The 22,258-nt window shown below is 34.6% G+C and overlaps 2 protein-coding genes across 23 annotated transcripts in view; one reads left to right on the top strand and one right to left on the bottom strand.

Moving 5' to 3' along the window:
• Positions 1–10,352, top strand: part of PPFIA2 (PTPRF interacting protein alpha 2) — a 504,804-nt gene extending 494,452 nt beyond the window's left edge. For 19 of the 22 annotated variants that reach the window (XM_050749219.1, XM_050749217.1, XM_050749222.1 and 16 more), the window contains 5 exons: positions 134–309; positions 1,218–1,286; positions 5,177–5,336; positions 6,530–6,621; positions 8,962–10,352. In XM_050749219.1, coding sequence (XP_050605176.1) covers positions 134–309; positions 1,218–1,286; positions 5,177–5,336; positions 6,530–6,588 — 464 coding nt within the window. In that variant the 3' untranslated portion in view covers positions 6,589–6,621; positions 8,962–10,352. The remainder of the gene's footprint in view (positions 1–133; positions 310–1,217; positions 1,287–5,176; positions 5,337–6,529; positions 6,622–8,961) is intronic. The other 3 variants (XM_050749223.1, XM_050749216.1, XM_050749233.1) reach the window with 1 other exon arrangement.
• Positions 10,353–11,799: 1,447 nt separating this feature from the next.
• ACSS3 (acyl-CoA synthetase short chain family member 3) overlaps positions 11,800–22,258 on the bottom strand; it is a 182,035-nt gene continuing 171,576 nt past the window's right edge. Inside the window, exons 14-16 of the mRNA XM_050749257.1 lie at positions 15,162–15,261; positions 14,897–15,072; positions 11,800–13,727 (exon numbers count right to left, since the gene is read on the bottom strand). Coding sequence (XP_050605214.1) covers positions 13,662–13,727; positions 14,897–15,072; positions 15,162–15,261 — 342 coding nt within the window. The 3' untranslated portion in view covers positions 11,800–13,661. The remainder of the gene's footprint in view (positions 13,728–14,896; positions 15,073–15,161; positions 15,262–22,258) is intronic.

Raw genomic sequence — 22,258 nt, 5'->3', positions numbered from 1 at the left:
AAGGGAGCCAGATGCATTAGAGTGTGAATAAATCAGCATAAATGTGACCTGGCCAGATACCCATAGCTCATTTCAGCCAGTGGTTCTACTATGCAAAATACTGCATCCTAAAATGATGCATCTCTTTTCCTAGACGTGTTGGTGTGGAGCAATGACCGAGTTATTCGCTGGATACAAGCAATTGGACTTCGAGAATATGCAAATAATATACTTGAGAGCGGTGTGCATGGCTCACTTATAGCCCTGGATGAAAACTTTGACTACAGCAGCTTAGCTTTATTATTACAGATTCCAACACAGAACACCCAGGTAAGTCGCTTTTTGCTGTAGTCTTGATGTGTTCTGGTTTATCTAATGATAATCTAAACTTTTAGGGAAAAAAATGGCTGTGTATTCATGATTGTTAATGAAAGTTAGTTCAGTGTTTGAAATATGTCACTGGAGGTTTAATTTCAGGCTAGTGGATTTCTAGCCAAGAAACATCATACAATTAAACAAGAAAGGGATTTAGAAGTTACGTGGCCCAGTCTCCCACCTGAATGCCAGATTCCACTAAATGAAATCCCTGACAGATGGCCATCAGTCTCTGCCTCTCTGAGAGGCAGTCCTTTCTATTTACATGTATGAATTATACAGACCATTAGCATTGGATATGCCAGTGATTCCCAAAACTGGATAATAATTTGAATCAGTATAGTTCCTTATGAATAAAAAATAAAACCTGCAACCCACGTCATAGTCCTAAGACATCAGTTATCAAGAGATAGGGCATTGGAATCTTTATTATCAAAACTTTCCTCAAATGATAATCGCTGGTCAGGTTTGAGAACTACCTGCATAGGTTTGATAAAAATTTGGCAGTCTAATTTCACTTTTTATTTCGTTTTTACATATTTCAGAGATTAAACAAAATACTCAATTGAAATAAAGTAACGAAGTGAGACCAAAGCCTCTTGACCTCAGACGTTTATGCAAAGCTGTCTCTCTACTGTTCACAGACAAAAAAAAAAAAAAAACCAAAAAACCAACAACGAAAAAGTATATATATTTTTTGTAGTTAAAATTTACAATGGCTAATAATAGACATGGAGGACTAAAAACTTTAAAACCCATAAATAAAGTATGTTTTATAATACATTCTCAGATAAATAGGAGCTACATGATTTTTAAAATAAAATGCGATTTCAGTGATGGTAACTGTAATTTGACGTCAACAGGCAAGGCAGATTCTTGAAAGGGAATACAATAACCTCTTGGCCCTGGGAACTGAAAGGCGACTGGATGAAGTAAGTGTACCTGTTATTCAAAAGAGATCTGAGAGAGTAAAAGAAAAATGATAGACCATCTTTGTTTTTACTGAATAGTGCCTGGAAATTAATCAAATGACTGTTCTATGGTTAGAATCAAGAATTTTCTCCAGGTTTGTTGTTAAATATTCAATCTTATTACTTAATTTTGGAAAGAGCTGTATTAATTCATAAATATTATCATTTTGGCAGTTAGAGATACTAAACAGTTATTTACAAAACTTTTTTATGAGTTGTGACTGCAAAATGTTGGGCAACATTTTTTAAAACAATTAGAAAAAAATTAAAACACTAATGTTGATATATTCCGCTTTTTAATAAAGAGTGCATTTATTTCTCAAATATCAGTATATCTTGCCAGGAAATTTTAGAAAATTAAAACGAGGATAAAACTTGCTTCAATAAATGGGAAGCTTTTTATTATTTTGTATATCGATACTGGGTTTTCCTTCAAAACAGATTAATAACATTTTAACAGTCATAGAATTTGAAAGCTATATTGAGTATAAGAATCACTATATAATATATTCATATTAAATTATTTGGAAAATAATAAACATGTAGGTAGCCTCCCAGGATGAATGAATACGAGGGATATCAGCAAATGCTGTGGACTGTAGACATTTTAATAGTCTTTCTGAGTTTTTCTACAGGGTCTTTCTGGAAGAAGTGGGAAGGAAACCTGAGCATGAAATAGAAAATAAAGAGATGCATAATTCTGTGTTGCAAAGTACAAGTGTTTCTTGCCACAAAGACAAGCTGATTAAAATTATTTTGTGAAGAACTCAGCAAATCCAAATATGGACCAATCATTCTATATTCAAATAGGCAGGACAGATAATCTTGGTATTATAAAATCCACTCTGTCCTTATGGTAGGGATTATAAAGAGATAAGTTCTACAGTCTTATCTAACTCAGCTAACTTCTGCTAAATTCATGCTCTTATTCAATCAGAATAATGATTAATATTTTTAAAAGCCTAGTCTTGTAAGTTGCATGACAGTCTTTTTAATCCTTACTAGAAATTATTGATTCAAAAAGGTAGTCTTATAAACTCATATACCTTAAAATACAATTATTCTTTCTTAAAAGTTGCAAAAATTTCTAATAAAAAATTATTGAAGACTTGTCATATTGCTACGTTCTCTTAGGAGCTGTCCAGGTGTGGGGTAGCTTCTTGATAGTAATGAACTAGAAGAAAAGTCTATGGAGCCAATTAAATGAGATGCGACTCTTTGTCTTTAAACGATGCTGCTGCTGCTTCTTATTTTTAAAAGCACAAAATATAATTTTGTCATTTAAACCCTCTAGTCTCTTTTGTTCAATTTTATCTATTTATTTATTTATTTATTTATTTTTAGTGTGAGCAAAAATAACCAACTTTCTTAGAACAGTAGTCGACTTATTTCTGAGGTTTTGCTGATCACATTCAGATTCCACTGAAATAATTTGAGAGGTGTCAACAACCTTATGCAGACTTTGGCTCCAATTAAAAGAATCCTATCTCATGAAAACGTTTCCCCATGATATTGTTGTTTATAGTTCTGTTAACTTTCTGCATTAACAATATGTTGAAAGAACAGAAGTCAGGAATCATAATTCAAATCTTCAACTCTAAAAACTGGCTTTTTTTGGCCAGGCGAGGTGGCTCACGCCTGTAACCCCAGCACTTTGGGTGGCCGAGGCGGGTGGATCACGAGGTCAGGAGATCGAGACCATCCTGGCTAACAGGGTGAAACCCCATCTCTACTAAAAATATAAAAAATTAGCCAGGTGTGGTGGCGGGCGCTTGTAGTCCCAGCTACTCTGGAGGCTGAGGCAGGAGAATGGCGTGACCCCGGGAGGCGGAGCTTGCAGTGAGCCGAGATCGCCGCACTGCACTCCAGCCTGGGCAACAGAGCAAGACTCCGTCTAAATGAATAAATAGAATCAAATAAAAACTGGCTTTTTGTTTGTTTGTTTGTTTGTTTTGTTTTTTGTTTTTTGTTTGACGGAGTTTCGCTCTTGTTGCCCAGGCTGGAGTGTAGTGCCGTGATCTCGGCTCACCGCAACCTACGTCTCCTGGATTCCAGCGATTCTCCCACTTCAGCCTTACAAGTTGCTGGGATTACAGACATGCGCCACCACGCCCATCTAATTTTGCATTTTTAGTGGAGACAGGGTTTCTCCATGTTGGTCAGGCTGGTCTCGAAGTCCTGACCTCATGTTATCTTCCCACCTCGGCCTCCCAAAGTGCTAGGATTACAGGCATGAGTCACCACGCCTGGCCAAAACTGGCTTATTTTTAAGCCCCTAGCTACAACACTGTAAGGAGTTGTGTAGCTCTACAGTGTAACATAGTGTTTTATAAGCCTGAAGACTATTTATGCTTAATGCAAAAACTTCTCCAAGAATCAAGAAGTCATAGAGGCTGCAACTGTGACATTCTGTTTGTCTTCTACATTTACACACATTTGGAGGTCTAGGGCAATGAAAAACACAGCAGTTGAGAAGAGTAGCAGACATCTCTTGATGTGCAAAATGGCTACCACACTGAAACAAAATGTAGGTTTTAATGATAAGGATTGAAACGGTGGATATGTTATTATATAAAAATGATTTTAGTTTTCCCTGATTGACTTTACATGTCCTTTAACTAACATAGCAGTCTACAAAGACTACCTTGTAGAGTTATTCACTATAACATAGCACAAATTACTATGTTGAGTGACTATAGACCTATTATTTCAAATGCCAGAATGAAATCAAATGAGATATTAGGATACACAACATATACTTGGCTATAACTTCGTGGAATAGATAGTCCTTCCCTAGGTAAGAAACAGTGAGATGAGAAGACAAGACCTATGTGGAATGATTCATATTTTCCTCAGAATTAGACACATAATATTCATTAACTGCTGAATTATATATTGCTGCTTGCCAATTTGGAGGAAAATAATTGTGTCTGTAAAAGTACTTTGTGTATACACACAGGGAGAAGAGATTATTTCATTAAGGCCTAACAAAATCAGCAACCAGAATTAAAATGTAATTGCTGTGCTACATTCTAAAATGTGGATTCATCCTAGGATCTGTCCAAGTAGAGACACTAGCCTATGTGGGGTATAATGTTGCTTCTAATAGTAATGAACTAGGAAAAAAGTCTATTGGGCCAATTAAATGAGATGTGACTCTCTGCCTCTGTGTATATTAAAATACACATTATTAAAATGTAACCAGGGTAACATTATGCTTTCAGTGGCACTCAAGGACCACATGTACTTATTGAAAGGATGGTGTCCAGGCTATACAGATTTTTCAACAAATTGCAAATTAATTCTGTGTCACCTAAAACTTCACAAATCACATATTTAGAGTTTCTTGTACAGATATAATAATAGGCTACAGTATCTCCTATTAGCCATGTCATCTGAAATATAGATTTCCCTGAAATAAATACCTACATTGTATTTGTGTACATAAAAGTCATTTCATTCAAGTGTCTGAGTTAATTGTAGTCTACTCAACAACTGATTCAATTAAGTATATCATCTCATTCCATAAAACCAGTAGTGGAACAATGTATATCCAATATTTATTTTGGAAAACATTGGTGACTTATTTTAGGCTTTCAAAGATATTTACTGTATAGATGTCAACCTTAAATCTGAAATTGTATGAAAAGTTTTATTTAAAAATTTATATATCAAATCTCCTATAGTCTTGTTTTGGAATCATAGAACTGTCTCGATAAAGCATGATTCCATATGTATACTTGACGGACTAAATGTAAATAATCTATGTTACATGTTTCTAAGCACACTGCTTTAAGCACATGGACTAGTTTACTTGTTTTCGTAACATCACATTATAACTGTACTGGCAGAGTGATGACAAGAACTTCAGACGTGGATCAACCTGGAGAAGGCAGTTTCCTCCTCGGGAAGTACATGGAATCAGCATGATGCCTGGGTCCTCAGAAACATTACCAGCTGGATTTAGGTTAACCACAACATCTGGGCAGTCAAGAAAAATGACAACAGATGGTACAGTAGTTTTGTGTTGCTGCTTATAAAGCAAAAAGCTTGTTTCGCCAAAGCTTGTATAATTCTCTGACCTTGCTTTCTGGAACTATTTTCTTGAGTTGGTTTGCTCTGCTTGAAATTTACTTTGCTCTCATCACAAACCAGACTCCTTTTTACACTGCTATTGCATGAACTCATGGCACTTTGTTCACATTTTCAAAATAATTTATAACATCTTAAAAAGAACAATTTGGCTAATGTCCACCTCTAGGAGGAACAATAAACATCTGCATGATTTGTGTTTCTTTAGTCTTCTATTCCCAAAATTAACAATTTGTTTAAGTTAGAGGTTGGACTTGGACTAAAGATTCATAGTAAATGGAAATTAACTCCACTGTCCCCCTACATGTTGAAATACTGTGAGTTTTATATGTCATCTTAGAAATTCAGACTCATCAGATATTTTTTCCCTCTGACCAAAGCAGAAGCCCTTAAATAAACAAGCACGAACATGAGAAGAGAATTAAAGAAACACAAAACACAGTAATTTCCCAATTACTATTTCCTTCTGTGGACATTAGACTTAAGCTATCTAATTTACAAAAGAAAACAGTCATTCCAGAGGAGAGACAACTTTGAAATAGTAGTCACAAAATTATTTCTGTTTGGAAGGCATTTAAGAAAAATAGTCCCACTCTATTTGTTAAGATAATCACCTAGCATCATTATTTTTTTCCAAGGTCATAGTTATTATAACTCAAATTTATTCCAGCATAAACCGTGATCTTGATCTACATTTCTTACCACTTGTTAATATAGTGGAACATGTCAGCGAAATTCATGAGGAATTTAACATCATTACAATTAGTGTAGAAGTTCTTCAATACTTGGAGCAGAAAAAAAATCCACTATAATGAGTTCTCTAAGAGCAATCTCTATATCAAAAACAGAAGCACCCTGGGGAGCTGCTCTTGTTACAGATTTCATCTAAGGAGGAATACATAACAACTCGAAAGCTCAGGTCAATTACACTGGGATAAATTTTCATTAGGAACTTGATCTAGAGAAGAGGAATGTGAGTGGCTTATATCTGAGAGAAAGAAGGTCTACTAATATGTTCAGAATCCCCGTATGCAGGGAAAATAAATCTTTCTCATCTGAAATCTTGTACTCAATCATCCAAGTCCCTCTAAAGCCCTTTTCTCCATTTGCAGTTGCTTCATCAAGACTGCAGAGGTTAGACAACTCCACTGTTCGCACATACTCATGTTGACAAGCCACTCAAAGGAGGCAGCACTGACCTGCTGTGAGTAGTTTCCCTTTGGCTGACAAAAAAAAAAAAAAAAAAAAAGACAAAAAAATGGAACCTACATAGACTAATAAATATACACTATATTCTTTGGTATGCCCTAGCAGTACAGAAGTGAGATAACCCTTTTGAATTGCTTCAGGGAAAAAAGAAATCTTTGTATTGTAACACTTAGTCTAGCATTTCCTATCACCATCTGTCTGCTATGGTTTAAGGTCTGCCTGTTGGAGGCCTGTCACTCTATTATTACACATCAATGGGTTGCCACTACACTGTTTTCTACTTTTTAGTACCATTTCCTATTGATTCACTTAACATTTTATTGATAATAATTCAACACTTTAAAAAATCCTATATATTTAAGTGTATATTTTATATAAGGAAGCCAAGGTAAGCAGATAGGGATTTAAGCAAGTTAACAGAGTCAAACAGCAACAGACAGGAAAATGACTTAGAGATGGTTTCATATTAAAAAGTAGAAACTTGCCGAGGCAGGTGGATCACTTCAGGTCAGGAGTTACAGACCAGCCTGGCCAATGTGGTGAAACTTCGTCTCTACTAAAAATATAAAAAGTAGCCAGGCATTGTGGTGCACTCCCATAATCCCAGATACTTGGGAGGCTGAGGCAAGAGAGTCACTTGAACCTGGGAGGCAGAAGTTGCAGTGAGCGGAGATCATGCCACTTCACTCAAGCCTGGGTGACAGAGCGAGACTCCATCTCGAAAGAAATGAAGAGTAGAAACTGCAAAAAATTTAAACCTTGATTACATTGTATCTTATCAATCTGATTTACACGTTTAAATTTACAATGTAAATTATAATTACAAATTTATATTTGCTAAAAACAAATATAAATTTTAAGTATTTGAGACTTATAGGAACAAAATAAAGTTACTTTATAAGAGTGGAGGATAGGACCAGCACAAAACCTTCCTGTGTAACCCTAAATACCAGGCGTTTGATTTTAAGGAAATACTAATTAATGAAAGCTACTTTAAAATCCATATAAAAATGAGATTTTCTTGAAAAACAGTCTTAATAGTAAAACCGTGGTTTCCTAGATTTATAAATGTCAAATGTTCGTAATTTTTTTCAACCTAAAACTATGCTTTACCAAAATATTTAACCACTTTTGATGAATTAATATTTTGGAAAAATACTTTTTACGGCGATATTTAGAACAATAAGTGTGCACAGGGATAAGAGAAACCAGTTATAGGCAGAGGAATAGCTTGCCTTGTGCTGTTTGTCGTTGCCTTGAACTAAAAGCTCCACACAATTTATTGTTGGTCTTTTGGGCTTAAGATGGGAGCAGATAAGCTGCCTTATTTGGATCACTATTTGAAGTGATAAAACAAAAAGCATCCTGATAAGATATTTAATTTCAGAATGTAGAACCCTTACATTAAAATTTTAATTATGGTATATAATTTGGCATCTAATTAGGCATGATTTAAAGTGTATAATAATTTGTCTGCATAAGAGGTCTCCCAAAATACTGTTTATAATAGATTCTACATATAGCAGCATACTTTCTTCAGGAAATGAACACTTCACTAATTTACAAATGACTATTTAATATGTTCAATAGTGCTTGCTTCTTAGCTCTTAACTGATGGGTAGAGTTCCTCTAACTATTTGCAATCTGTTTTTCGTGCATGGCATTCTAGTTCATATTTCCTAGTTTTTACCATTATCTGGGATAACAGTATTCATTTACAATAATTCAATCTAGGACAACCATTTTTTGTTTTGGTGAAACAATAACACTTTTGTTATTAAAATAATCCAGAGCATACTGCTTGCTGTTTCTTTCATGTCAGTAATAGCAATTGTGAGGTTTTTCTAAGTATATTATGGCTGAAAAGAATCAGCAATGCCATACTACTGACACAAACCGTTTAAAATAGGTGACTTAGTATCATTATGTTTTTGTAACAAATAAAGGTACTTTTTTAAGAACTCTAAAATATATGAACTAGAATATAAATCTATATTATGAAATAGGTCAATTCAACCCAATTTGTTAATTAGCAAGTTGTAAATTTTTCAGAAGGCATGCTAACATCTTGCATAACTACCTTTGTTTACATTACTGCCATACTTTCCACAAATTTGAGCAAATTCTATTATTTGTTAAGCTCCCCTGCACCAAATTGGAGAAGAGCAAATGTTAATTACATATGGCTGTTGGCTACATCCTAGATGATTTCCTTCCCATAATCTTTTAGGACAGGAGTAAGCAGGCTGCATGGAGGTACACCACAGAGAAGTAGAATGAGATTTCCCAGTCTGGGACTTTTCAGTGAACTAATGCTCTCCATTGTATATTTTAGATGGCGTCTTTTCAGTCTACTCTACCTAAAGTGCACTACCATCTAAGAAGACGAGCAGTGAAAACCTTTGTGAAATCTGAATTCTAAGGAAATAATGACGTCATGACTTATTAAAAGCTGAATAATGTGATTTTGGGGGGGAGTCAGATATTACATTTGATTAGTTTACTACAATTGTAATAAAATGCTTAAGTCATTTGAATAATAAACATCATCTACATCATAAACTCTGTACAACAGATGCTTTTATGAAATGAAGCCAGTTGTTTTTCATGTTTTATTGTAATATACTAGGCATTTATGTATTACTGTGCATTTCTTTTTAAATGTGTAAGTCTTATGTAAATGGATATAAATATGATTTTTTAAAAAATAAAATATATGGTTCATGGAGTCTCGAGTGCAAACATTTGACAATTCCAAGTACTGTTTGTATTTTACCATTCCACCATTTTTACAGTTTTTGAATTGTTAATAGTCAAATCAATATGTTTCCTTGAAGCATGTTTCATGCTTCAACATGTTTCTCCTTCAAGTCTGTCAATACTTAAAGCTGAACAACCTGCCTCTGATCATGTGAAAAAGAATGATTTAACCTGGAACCGGAGCCAAAAATAGAGCTTTAAAGGCAATCAGGGATGTCCTATATCTTTAGAAATAGCACTGTGATGGCTTGATCTCCTTTTCAATACAAAACAAAGCCAAGCTGTTTACAAGAGTCAAAAGCAATTATTTAAAAATTTATATTAAAAAACCATAATCTTCTCTTGTTACCTGTGGACCAAGAAAAAAAAAAAACAAAAAACTTCTTTACTAAGAACCACATGTTCATTCAAATATCTTGAACTGCCAGCCAGTACTGGACAGCGAATGTCAACCACTGCGGAGTCTGAGGCTCATTTCCACTAGAGAAAACAAAACCCAATATACCTTTCCCTTTTGTCAATGTAACAGGGCATTAGCCAGACTCATGTCTAATGTTATAAGCTTTTAGCCGAGATGGCCTTGTTGTGACTTCCCTGAAGTCAGTTTTATCAGAGGAAATAATGAAAGACAGAATGATTAACATATATAGTGTATAAAAGTATAGAAGAGTAATCTCTTCCCTGTGGCTTTATTTGGTGGTGTTACTGTTGTTTATTCTTTGTTTATATGGGAGATTCAAAGTAAAGCCTATTTAATAATACCATTTATCTAACTGCTGATTTTCTGCTGCTTGATCTTATTAAGCGCAAGATCTGTCATTAGTAATTTCTTTTCTGTATTTTAATTTGCTATGTTTGCACGTACATTACATTTGTTTTGATGTCTATTTTTATTTAACAGATTCAGTCAAAAGGTAATGGTAACAGAAACCCTTTCCATTGTCAATAAAAACAAAAATACTTCCAGTTCTCTGTTTAAGCTTTGTTTTCTAGTCACATAAGGCTCGACAATTAAGCTATCAGGAAATGTGTTCTTTGGGTGACTCAAATATTTAGCTTCAAAATTGAGTCTGCCCACAAGAGGGAGATCTAAACTTGCTTATGGGAGTGATCTTAAATTTTTCTAAAAAATGTGACCTGAGTAGGAACAATGAGAAAGAGCTTTCTAAGCTCATCTAAACATGGGCACCTTGATTCACAGAAATGAAATAGAATATAGGAATTACAACATTATAATGCCATAACTAGATTTGTATCTACTATTATATACCACTGAATCACTAAAAACATATAGTGATGCAAAAGATCCAGCTATTTCCCTCAAAAAAACATAAAATATGATTTAATTTATAAGATAACTTCTACCACATTCTAAAATCCATTGAATGGATTAAGCTCAGAATCTCAACGTGTTATCTTTTGATCATCAACATTATAAATTTTCATATTTTTAATGTTCAAGACATTTCAAATACAATTTTATATAAACAAAACTGGTTTTTAAATGTAGGAGAGGTCTCATTTACATATGTTTAATATATTTTGACAAGCAAAGTAATTCAATGAATTGGAAAATACTTTACTATAACTTTTGAAAGTACTTTATATTTTCATTTTCCAATGACTTACAGTAAGAAATCCTATGAAAATACCAAACGAAGACCTCACAGAATTTATTCTGGCAAGTTTAAGTATGGCTGCATTTTTTAGTAACATTATATTGTTGTTTTTAAAGATACATTTAATTCAGAATATTTTAAGTACTATCTAGCAAAAGTGATTTATGGTTAGTAGTAAAATAGAATAATATTTTTTTCTCCCAAATTTTAAGCAGTCTGATGATTCAAGTGTATCTTTCTTGCCCTATTTTTTCATCACATAAAAGTAACAACATTCTTTGACCTTGCAATTCCCCAGTCAGACACAGGAAATAGCCACTTCCCCAGTCTCAAACACTGCTTTCCATTCCTATCCAACTGGAAAATAACCCAAGTCTGCTTGCTGAGGTGTCCCTTCAGATTTGATTACCAGAAAAAAATGTGCAAGAGGAGCAAAGATGCGCCCTTTATATAATTCTGGGATCTGCCTGAGTTTAAACCTTGCAAATGAACAATGATACACATTCAGCTAAATAATTTGCCATTTCAAATTAACTGATTTTTATTTGAAAAAAATAAGGAAACATATTCTACTTCTAAGACATTAAAATGAGTTATTAATGAAGACCACAGTTATGACAATGGATAAAATGTACCAATGAAAGAGGCGATTCAAGGATCCCAACGGCTTCAAATTAGAGAGTGTCTATGTAGCTGGTTTAATTCAGGCTACTAACATAATTAAAAGGAAAAAGTAGATGAACGTATTTTTCCAGGTGTAACAATCAAGAAAGCAATTTCTAAGTAAATAGGAATTTACTTTGAGAAGCCATTTGTTTTGCAGCCTTCAGTCCAAAAAAAGTTAAGATTTTCAGAATTTTTTTATATAAGTTGTAGGTCATTTTTATAACAATAAGCCTTCTATTATCTATTTATCTCTCACATACATTTCATGTACCCAGAGTATTATGTTACAACAATCTGCTCTTGATAGTAATGTTCCTGATAGATTAAAAGAGTGAGAAATACTTGAAGAACAATCAAAGATACAATGAGCATGGTATACTTTTGGGTTAAAATGTATTCTTTGATAACTGATGTCATATAGATCCCTAAATAAATCAAATATTTCATTTCCTACATCTGTCTACTCTAGTTAACTGGCCCATTCCTACAAGCTTAACAAAAAGTCACTTTACAATCATTTTTTAAAAATTAAGAGAATTTTAGAAGTTAAATGGAAAGATGCTTTTGGACATTACAATTTTTTAATGACTTACTATTTTAAAATTAGAGCTATCACAGAAAAATCAGGATTCTTTGTTTTCTCTTTAAAAAACAGAGGCTCTTGCAGCAGGAGACCTGTCTCCTTTTTGGGCCGTGTTCTGCTGGGTCCACTGCTCCTTGAGGTGGAGCAGGTGATCTGCAGTCTTCACCATTTTCTACTGTCCTTTGTCCCTCAAACCTAGTGGCTTAAATTCACTTCAAAATCATCTAGACATTACACTACCTGCCTAGAAACCTTCTTGGTCTTTAACCTAATGTAAAAACCTTGATGTTTCTTTCTTAAGAGTTTTCTTGCCATCCTACCCCATTTGTACATCGATTCCTTGTTTCCACAGGAATCTGGAATCGTTTGCATATACACAGTTAACTAAGAACCTGAGACATGAGGAGGGGCTCCCAGGAGCCCTCATCTCCATGAAGAGATTGAGAGACTAAATGATCTCTTGATTCTCTGCCAGGCATGTGGTTTTTTGTTGTTATTGTTGTTGTTGTTGTTGTTTTGAGATGGAGTTTCACTCTGTCACCCAGACTGGAGTGCAGTGGTGGAAGTTGGCTCACCGCAACCTCCGCCACTTGAGTTCAGGTGATTCTCCTTGCCTCAGCCTCCTGCCACCACGCCTGACTAATTTTTGTATTTTCAGTAGTTACAGGGTTTCACCATGTTGGCCAGGCTGGTCTCAAACTGCTGACCTCAAATGATCCGCCTGCCTCAGCCTCCCAAAGTGCTGGGATTGCAAGCTGAACCACTGTGCCAGGTCAGACATGTGGTTTTCCTTGCCTAAGAAACAAAAGACCTGAAGGTATAGCCGTAACCCTGGTGTTCTGCTTTCCCTCAGAAAATGTGTAGAAAGAAAAGTCCTCCTACCTAGATAATAATTTCATCTGTCTAGATGATTACCTAAACTTCCCATTTCATAGATTTTATTTAAAACAATGTGAGCATCTAAAGAATACTAGAAAATTTCTAAAATTTCTACTAGAAAAATTTTAATTATTTTCTGACTTCAAATCAAGTTTTAGACTATGGATCAAAACTACATATTCTTGGTTTTGGAAAGTGTCTCTATATTAGTGTTGCTTTCAATTAAAGTGTTTTTCTTGGGAGGTACAATTTTAAAAATAATACACTAGATACATTTTTCCTAAAGCAGTAGATGACGTATAATGAGCCATGTTATAGATAACTAATAACAATGCTAACAGGGTCAAATCAACCAAAAGGCACAGGTCTTTCACAAGTTTTCATTAGATTTGTTTAGGCCAAGTTTTACAATTCGCGTTTCAGTTTGCAGTAATTTCTACTGAAAAATTTATTTCTGAGAAACAACTCAAATAAGTTAATTTCAATTAAGAAATTAAATCAACTCAAAATAGGAATAAAACAAACTCATTATGTTTGTTTCAGCATTTCTTCTACATGGCCAAAAATGCTGGGGTCTTCGATTGTAGAAGTTATCTGGAAAAAAAAATTAGGGTCAGGTGAATACTCTTCCTTGAATTTCTTCTGCTCTTCCTATAATTAAACAATTATATTCAATGTGGTTTTCCCCATTGTCTTGTAATATTCATATGGAAAATTTAAAAACAGGGAACTCTGAACCTAATATATTAATACTCATCTATAGCTTTCCAGAGTAAAAGAATAAACAGTTCAGTTAGCAAAACTATTAGACCTAGATGGTATTTTCTCTAGAGTTGGAATCATCTTCTATATATTTGTATAGAAAGAATTTTTCTTTTTTGTCATGTGTTCATGTAACTACTCCTTACTGTTGTCTTAATCTTAATGATAAAAATAGATATATCTTTTCACCCATAATGTACACACGAATTAAAAGAAAATGTATGATTGAATCGACCTAAGATTTCCTAAAACAATTACAAAATTAGCATTTATCAATTAGAGCATTTTAAACATCTACTGCTGCCAGCCTCAAGAATTTTGCTTTCTCATTCACTAATTGCCATTAATTACTATAATAAGGAAAGTGTACCTTTTAATTCAATAGGATTGAGTTTCCAAAAATGTGTTTGAATTTAACTGACAATTACTAAGAGAAAAAATACTTTGGCGGGCAGTAGTGGCTCAGGTCTGTAATCCCAGCACTTTGGGAGGTTGAGACAATCAAATCACTTGAGCAGGAATTCAAGACCACCCTGGGCAACAGAGTGAGAATACTACCTCTACAAATACAAAAAAAAAAAAAAAAAAAAATTAACCGGGCACAGTTTCATGCACCTGTAGTCCCAGCTACTCTTGAGGCTGATGTGAGAGGATCTCTTTAGACCAGAACTTTGAGAGTGTAGTGAGCTATGAGTGTGCCACTGCCCTACAGCCTGGGCAATAAAGCAAGACTCTATCTCTAAATGAAAATAAATTTAAAAAATTTTCACACATTGGTTCTTATCATCAAAGCATGTGTTCTTAATCAAGTTTCTTTCCAAAACCCTCATTCCTACAGAAGGAATGGCTATATAATCTCTCCCTTACCATTAAAAAATAGTACTATTATGTGTTTAGGGATGCAATTCATATTTGAGAACAATTTTTAAGAGCTTTGCTGATGCCAAATAAATGAAGAAAAATGTTATAGAACCCAGGATTAAATATCTTTGATAATTTACCTTGTATGGCTTGCCATTGACAATGGCAGATAAAGCTGATCGGGGGATCTTGCCAGATCTGGTTTTGGGTAGCTGTTTGACAAACACTGCATTTCGAAAAGCAGCCACAGGGCCAATGGTCTGTCTCACATGTTTCACAATTTCTTCTAAAACTTGTTCCTCTGTTGCATTTATATCTAGAGAGAAAGTTCAGATGGTAAGCACTGAATTAACCTTAGTTAATTATTCAGGTCCCAAGCAATCAGAGAGAACAAAGATCTCTCACCTTTTCTCAATACACAGAGTGCTAAGGGGACATGACCTTTTAAGGGATCTTCCTTGCCAACAACAGCACAGTCTGCCACGGTACCATGGGAAAGGATCGACTGTAATAAGGAAAGGCATTCATTTAGAATATACATATTTACCATATATATACACATTCAACATGTAGATATAGATATACAAACACATATAATTTCAGTTGGGGGAAAAAGTACATGGAAGAGAAGCCAAAAATCCATGGCTGCCTATTGAAAATTCTTAAGTAATTTACATCATTGCTACTGAAGTGAATGCTTAGAATCCCCATGGTAGTCACTAAAGGTTGACAGTAATTAAGATAAATTGCTCAGCTTACCCGGAAAGTAAGGAAATGGTTTCTTGGTCTCAATTGTTTATTAATGAAGTCAGAGAAAATGTGTAGTGGATACCACATGTAAACAAGCCTCTGCAAACAGGCAGACTCGCGGCGATTTAGTCTTAACTCTGGCTGCCATAAGCATACGTTCCAGAGGAATCCAAGGCTGCCCTATGGCTAAATAATAACTTTATTTCTGAGTCTGTTAGTGAACAATGAAATTCCTTTAGTGGCCACCCATCCAGAGATGATTTTCCAGGACTTGCAAGAGACTGAATATGGAGAGAGGCCCTGACATCAGATAATCCCCACTGTTAAGGAACTACATTCATATTGCTCGCCTTAAGTTCACAAAGCTGGTATCTATCTGAAATCACAAAAACCCATAGAGTTGAGTAACCACATGAAATACAGATGCTCAGTGTTTTATATGTGTGTGTGTGTATATATATATATATATATATAGTGACAGGACTTTTTAAAATGCATACTCAAATGTTCTTTTCTGAAAGATTAATAGTTATTTCAGTGACTCCAAAGCCCTAATAGCTAGAGAAAACATTGAGCAAACTTTTAACCAACAGCACATCTGGCAGTCCTTATTCTTTCTTCTATTCATTCATTCAATGAATATTTGCTAAATGCCTCCTGTGTTGCAACCATTCACTGGGTTCACAGGTGATAAAAAATAGTCAGCATATTGCTTCAAGATGCTTACAGTCTAGTAGTGGAGACAGATATTAATAAATAATTATGAACATCTACTCTAAATAAATACAAAAGTGATAAGGACTCTGGGGAATAATTTTTTTTATATGAAAGATACAGCAAAAGCAACCAATTTGGCAGAAAGGTATGGGTCTCAAAAACTTTTTCTTCAGGAAATAACAATAAGCAGATCTGAAGGATGAGTAGATATTTATTAGGCAAGGAGACGGGGATGGGGCAAAAACCCTGAGGAAGGATTTCACAGGTACCATTCATACCTCAAAGAGACCAGTGTGGCTGGAAAGCAGAGAACAAAGAGTGAGAATGGAGAAGATGGAGCTATACAGGTGGATAGGTATTGTGTCAGGAACTTCCAGCTCATTTTAGCAGCCCTGGGAAGGCTATAAAGCATTTTCAGTAGTTGAGAAGGAATGCAAAATCAGAATAGATTTAATATTGAGGTTTTATGTTTGTTTGTATGTTTGTTTGTTTGAGACAAGATCTCACTCTGTCACCCGGGCTGGAGTGTGCCAGCATGATCATAGATCACTGCAGCCTCAACCTCCCAGGCTCAGGTGATCCTCCCACCTCAGCCTCCTGAGTAGCTGGTTCTGCAGGTGTACACCACCATGTCTGGCTAATTTTTTGTAGTATTTTTTTGTAGAGATGGGGTTTCACCATGTTCCCTAGACTTGTCTCAAACTCCCAGGCGCAAGCAATCTACCTGTTTTGGCCTCCCAAAGTGCTAGGATTACAGGCATGAGCTACTTTATTTTTTTAAAGTAGTTTTAGATTCATAGCAATATCAAGTAAGAAAGTAGGATTCTCATATACATCTTACCACTACCTATACACAGCCTCCCCCATTATCAAAATTTGGTACCAGAGCGATACATTTGTTGTAACTGATGAACCAAAACTGGCACACCATTATCATCCTAGTTCATAGTTTGCATTACTACATTATGGTCTACTCTTGTACATGTCTGAGTGTTGTCAAATGTGTAAGACAGGTATCCACCTTTATAGTATCACGCAGAACAGTTTTACTGACCTAAATACTCCCTGTGCTCTGCTCATTCATCCCCTCCCTTTTCCCTACCTGTTGGCAACAACTGAACTTTATATTGTCTTCAAGGTCCTTTTCCAGAATGTCATATAATTGGAATCATTCAGTATGTAGCCTTTTCAGATTAGCTTCTTTCACTTCAGAGTGGATTTTGAAAAGCACAAACTTATTTTAGTTTCATCATGGAAAATAAATAAAGAATTGTTGAGAGTGGGTGTCACTGTTTATACAGGAAAACCACCTGAAAGGATACCGCAGTAGGCTAAGGTCATGATACTAAGAATAAAGACTAGAATTTCTTTAGCGGTAAAATGGACAAAATTTGATGATACATTGAATACGGGGCATGAATAAGAGAGATGGATTAAGGATGATTCTATGGTTTTTGACTTGAGCATCTGATTGGATGGTGGCATCATTTTTAAGCCAGAAATTGCTAATGAGGATAAGACTTGAGAGGAAATATCACATATTCAGTCTTGGAGTTGTTTCATTGAGGTGCAGTTGAGACATCTAAGTAGAGGCAGTTGTACACCAGAATCTGAGGAGAGGCTTAATCTGCAGATACACATTGGGATGTCATTAATGTACAGATGCTAATGGAAGCTATAGACTTTGATGAGCCTATTTCAGGAGAAAGTAAGAAGAAGAAAGAGTAAAGACCTTAAGGAACTCCAACATGTAATGTGGGCACCTGAAAAAGGAGAAGCTAGAAAACTAAACAAACAAACAACAACAAAAAAAGAACCCAGCCAGAGAGGTAGAAAAATAACTCAGCACGATCTGGTATGTGCCATTTTCAAGTCCCAAACTTTCCATGAATATTTTTTTTTTTCTAATTAGGCCAAATTGAAAGTAAGTTTTCTCTTCTCTGAACTCCTGGAAGACTTGATGACCTGCTAGGATGATTGGTACAAAGCCAGTGCAATATCTTACTTTGGACTCAATATTGCTTCTATACCATAATATAAGCATACCATTTGAAGAATTGGCTTGTAAGGATTTTCATCCACATACCTTCTGATTCATGCAGTGCTGAGGGTAGTACATGTTAAATAAATGATTTTTGTAGATATGCTTTGTTAGCTTTTGCAGGATTTGCTTAGGCAAAAATGTTCACACCCTTTCCATTAGTTGAACCTAACTAAAAAGCTTCTGCTAAATACATACTACACGACTACACAACACCATATTCTCCCACTGCTTCTATATGTATAAACTCTTAAAATGCTCCCAACAGCTCATTAATTAGTCTTTTTTACTTTTAAGACCCATGTGGTGAGATCAGAAAGACAACTTTTACTGCCAGATATATATTTTAGTACTTACTGTAGTCAGTCATTAGTCATGCAAAATAACACTTTGCTGTCCCAGATAGGATATAGACTTGGAAGGTTAGATCCTACGAATTCTGACTGGGTGTTCCCTTAATGAGTAAAGAACATCTCTTTTTCCTGGCTAACCAGAGGTTTAATCGTCAAAAATTATTAGTGTTTATTGGTGCCATGACACTCTGTACTGGAGTTCCTAAAATGCCAAGGTATCTGTTCAAATCACTGTTAAAAAATAAATCACCCACATATTTTGTCACCTAACCAATATGACTAGAATTTTAACTAAATTTAATGTTAAAACATCTAGTTTGCCACTCTTTGACTTTGTTATTTTAAATGTTACTAAGATTTTGTCCTTAGTCTTAGTGCTTTTAGAAGTGGATGGGAAAATGTTGATTGTTTTCTATAAAAGCAAGGAACATTTTAAAATCAGAAGAAATATACAACAAAATGTCTTGTAGTATAATGTTAGAGTTTCCCATTTTTGCCTGCTGCAGATAAATTCTTAAAAATTGTGAGAAGCAAAATCATTTTCAAGAATTATGTGTCATATCTAAGTGACATCAAATATTATTCATCTATCAGTTTTTAAAGTGCCATAAAGGAAGGGTAGCAGCTTTTTATGTTGGCCCCACAAATAACATTTGCATGCCAAGTGATGATTTCAACAACTGAAGCATTCAAAGCGAAAGCGTCAAAATATGTCTTGGCAACATTCAAGGGACAGAAGCCAACCAAATGTCCTATGGGGGTAAAAATATCAAAAGCCACATTAATGCATTCCCTCCAAATAAAATCTATGAAGCATCTGTGATTAACTGACATTTAAGTACCTAAAGATGTTATGGAACTTAAAAGGCAATAGTCTCACCACAAGTGAGTATATAAATGTTACGGGATTAGCACTAGCAACTTCCTGTCATCTGTTGTTTCTTAGGTATTGCCAATTTTGCATAGATTTTAATGAATTTAAAATATTTTTGGGCTTCACTGGGCTGACCTACACAGGTTTCTCAATTATATTTTTAAGAATCTTAATTTAAAAAATCAGTTCAAATCAAACACCCTCATAAGATGGGAGGAGCCAGTTTGCAGTGCGATATCGTCTATGCAATGGTTTGAAGAAGAGGGATTTTAAAAAATTTCCTCTGACATTGGAGTAATCTAGGAAACTTGTCAGAGAGATTCCAGATACTCATCAATATTCATAGGAGTACCCAGGAAATACTCAGCAATGTTGTAACTACTTAAATCCAATAGTCATTTAACGCTTGGTAGAATTGAAATGGCAAGGCATCTTAGTTGGATATACTGTCACTTTACGGAAATATATTCAATGTTGAAGAATCATTCCTAAAATAGCAAACAAAATAGCTAACTTGGAAAACAAACAGTGACACTTTGGTTAGAACAACCTCAAAAAGGCCAATGGCATGTGAACAGTGTCCTAGGTAGGCTTTAAAGGCAGTATGTTAACACCAGATTTCCAAGTTCCCACAAATATTAGTGGGATTATTTAACAAACCTAAACTTAAGCTACAAGGGAAAGAGTGAAATTAGAGAGCCCAATTTATTTCCTGTGCATTTCTTTGTATGAAAAAACCTGTAGATTTCTTCACAAGAAAAACCACAGCAGTCAAAGAGAACTGAGCAAGAACAATCATATTAGCTCCTGAAAATTTTAGCTTACAAGTCCAGAACTAGCAGATTTTAGACATAATTTTTCCATGAACTCTTTAACTTCCACCAAAGTTTCCTAAATGTCTAGCATGATGCTGGACTTTCAAAAATGTATCAACTCTTAAAATAGACTTGATTATTACTTAATAGTTAAAGAAGGTCCTCATTTTTACTTGGATCTGCAAGGATACTGTCCTCTTAAATTGATAAAAACCTATGCCAGAGCTCCATTTTCTTACGATGAGAACAGAAAAGAACATAGAGTTTCCTGAAATATTTTTGATGTAATAATTTTAATAGAATATCTGCTTGATTTAGGTAATATACATTTTATGGTTTTGTTGTATTTGAAATTCTTTTTCTAAAAATACTATTGTACAAATATTTGTACATATTTATAGGGTATATGTGATATTTTGTTACATGCATAGAGTGTGTAATGATAAATTTAGGGTATTTAAGGTATCCATCACTTCGAGTATTTATCATTTCTATGTGTTGAAAAAGTTTCAAGTGCTAATTTCTAGTTATTTTGAACTATACATTGTTATTAATTATAGACACTCTACTTTGCTATTGAATATTAGAACTCATTCCTTCTATCTAACTGTATATTTGTACCCATTAACCAATCTCTTTTCATGTGCTTCCACCACTTGACACACACATACCCTTCTCAGCCTCTGGTATCATTCTACTCTCTGTTTCTGTAAGATCAACTATTCCAGATCCCATATATGAGTGAAGATAGATATTGTCTTTCTGTGCCTGGCTCCTTTCACTTAACGTAATGAAATCCAGTTCCATCCAAATAGCTGCGAATGGCAGGATTTTATTATTTTTTATGGCCAAGTATTGTTCTATTGTGCACATTTACCATATTTTCTTTCTTCATTCATCTGTTGATGATCACTTAGGTTGATCTATATCTTTGCTACTTGAGCAGTGCTGCAATAAACATGGGGGTAAATGTAGCCCTTTGACATACTAATTTCTTTTCCTATGGATAACTACCCAATAGTGGGATTGCAAGATCTTATGGTAGTTCTACTGTTAGTTTTTTGAAAAATCTCCATACTATTTTCCATAACGGCTGTACTACTTTGCATTCCTACTAACCGAGTATGAGTTCCCTTTTCTCTACATCCTTGCATGAATGACTTTCTAACAACAACTTATACACTTTTTTTGTCTTTCTAATAATTACTCATAAAACGTCTACTTAGGGAATCTGGAAAAGTACAGATAATTTCACAGTACATAAAAACAATATTCAGTCTATTTTTTCTACAAATAAAACTTTCAATGGATTAAGACCCTCAATTCCTATTCCAAAAAGTTAAAATGGAATATGGTATTCACCATTGGGAACCCTTGACAAGTAGTTAAATAGTAAGGTTTGGACACTTTAGTAAGAGCTGGATATATCATCAAACATTTCAGAAAGAAATAATCAATTTGCTAAGCAATTTTGCTAGGAGCTAGTAAAAAGTCAGTACAAAGTATCAGTTCACAATTCTCTAAGAGATTTCAAAGACAAAGACAGATCTGATTTAAATTGAGATATACTTTTCTTATTAAATATAAATATTTAATAAACACTTAGGCACTTAATTCATATGTAGAGAGAAGTTAACTTAAAGATTTAAGGTCTGAATGGTTTCCTGTTATGCACCCTAAATACTCCAAGACCCAGTGACAAAATTTCTGTTAGATGCCAATAATTCTAGCATGTTTTTCTCTTTTTCCATTTTAACTGCCTATTTTCTGCCTATCTCATTCTGCTGTTACATACAGTGAGAAGGATTTCAGTAGAAGCATTAAAGCGCAACATATATTTGAATAGGTTAACACTCCTCTTTTCATTCTAAAAATAAAAAAAAGACTAAGGTTTTTGGCTAATAATAAGAACTATGTGTACATAGTTTTCGTATTTTGATTGACTGAGTCTG

This window comes from Macaca thibetana, chromosome 11, assembly GCF_024542745.1.
Source record: "Macaca thibetana thibetana isolate TM-01 chromosome 11, ASM2454274v1, whole genome shotgun sequence".
Taxonomy (NCBI): Eukaryota; Metazoa; Chordata; class Mammalia; order Primates; family Cercopithecidae; genus Macaca; species Macaca thibetana.
The sequence above is the reverse complement of the archived record's forward strand: the minus strand, read 5'-3'. Positions and strand labels throughout refer to the sequence as shown.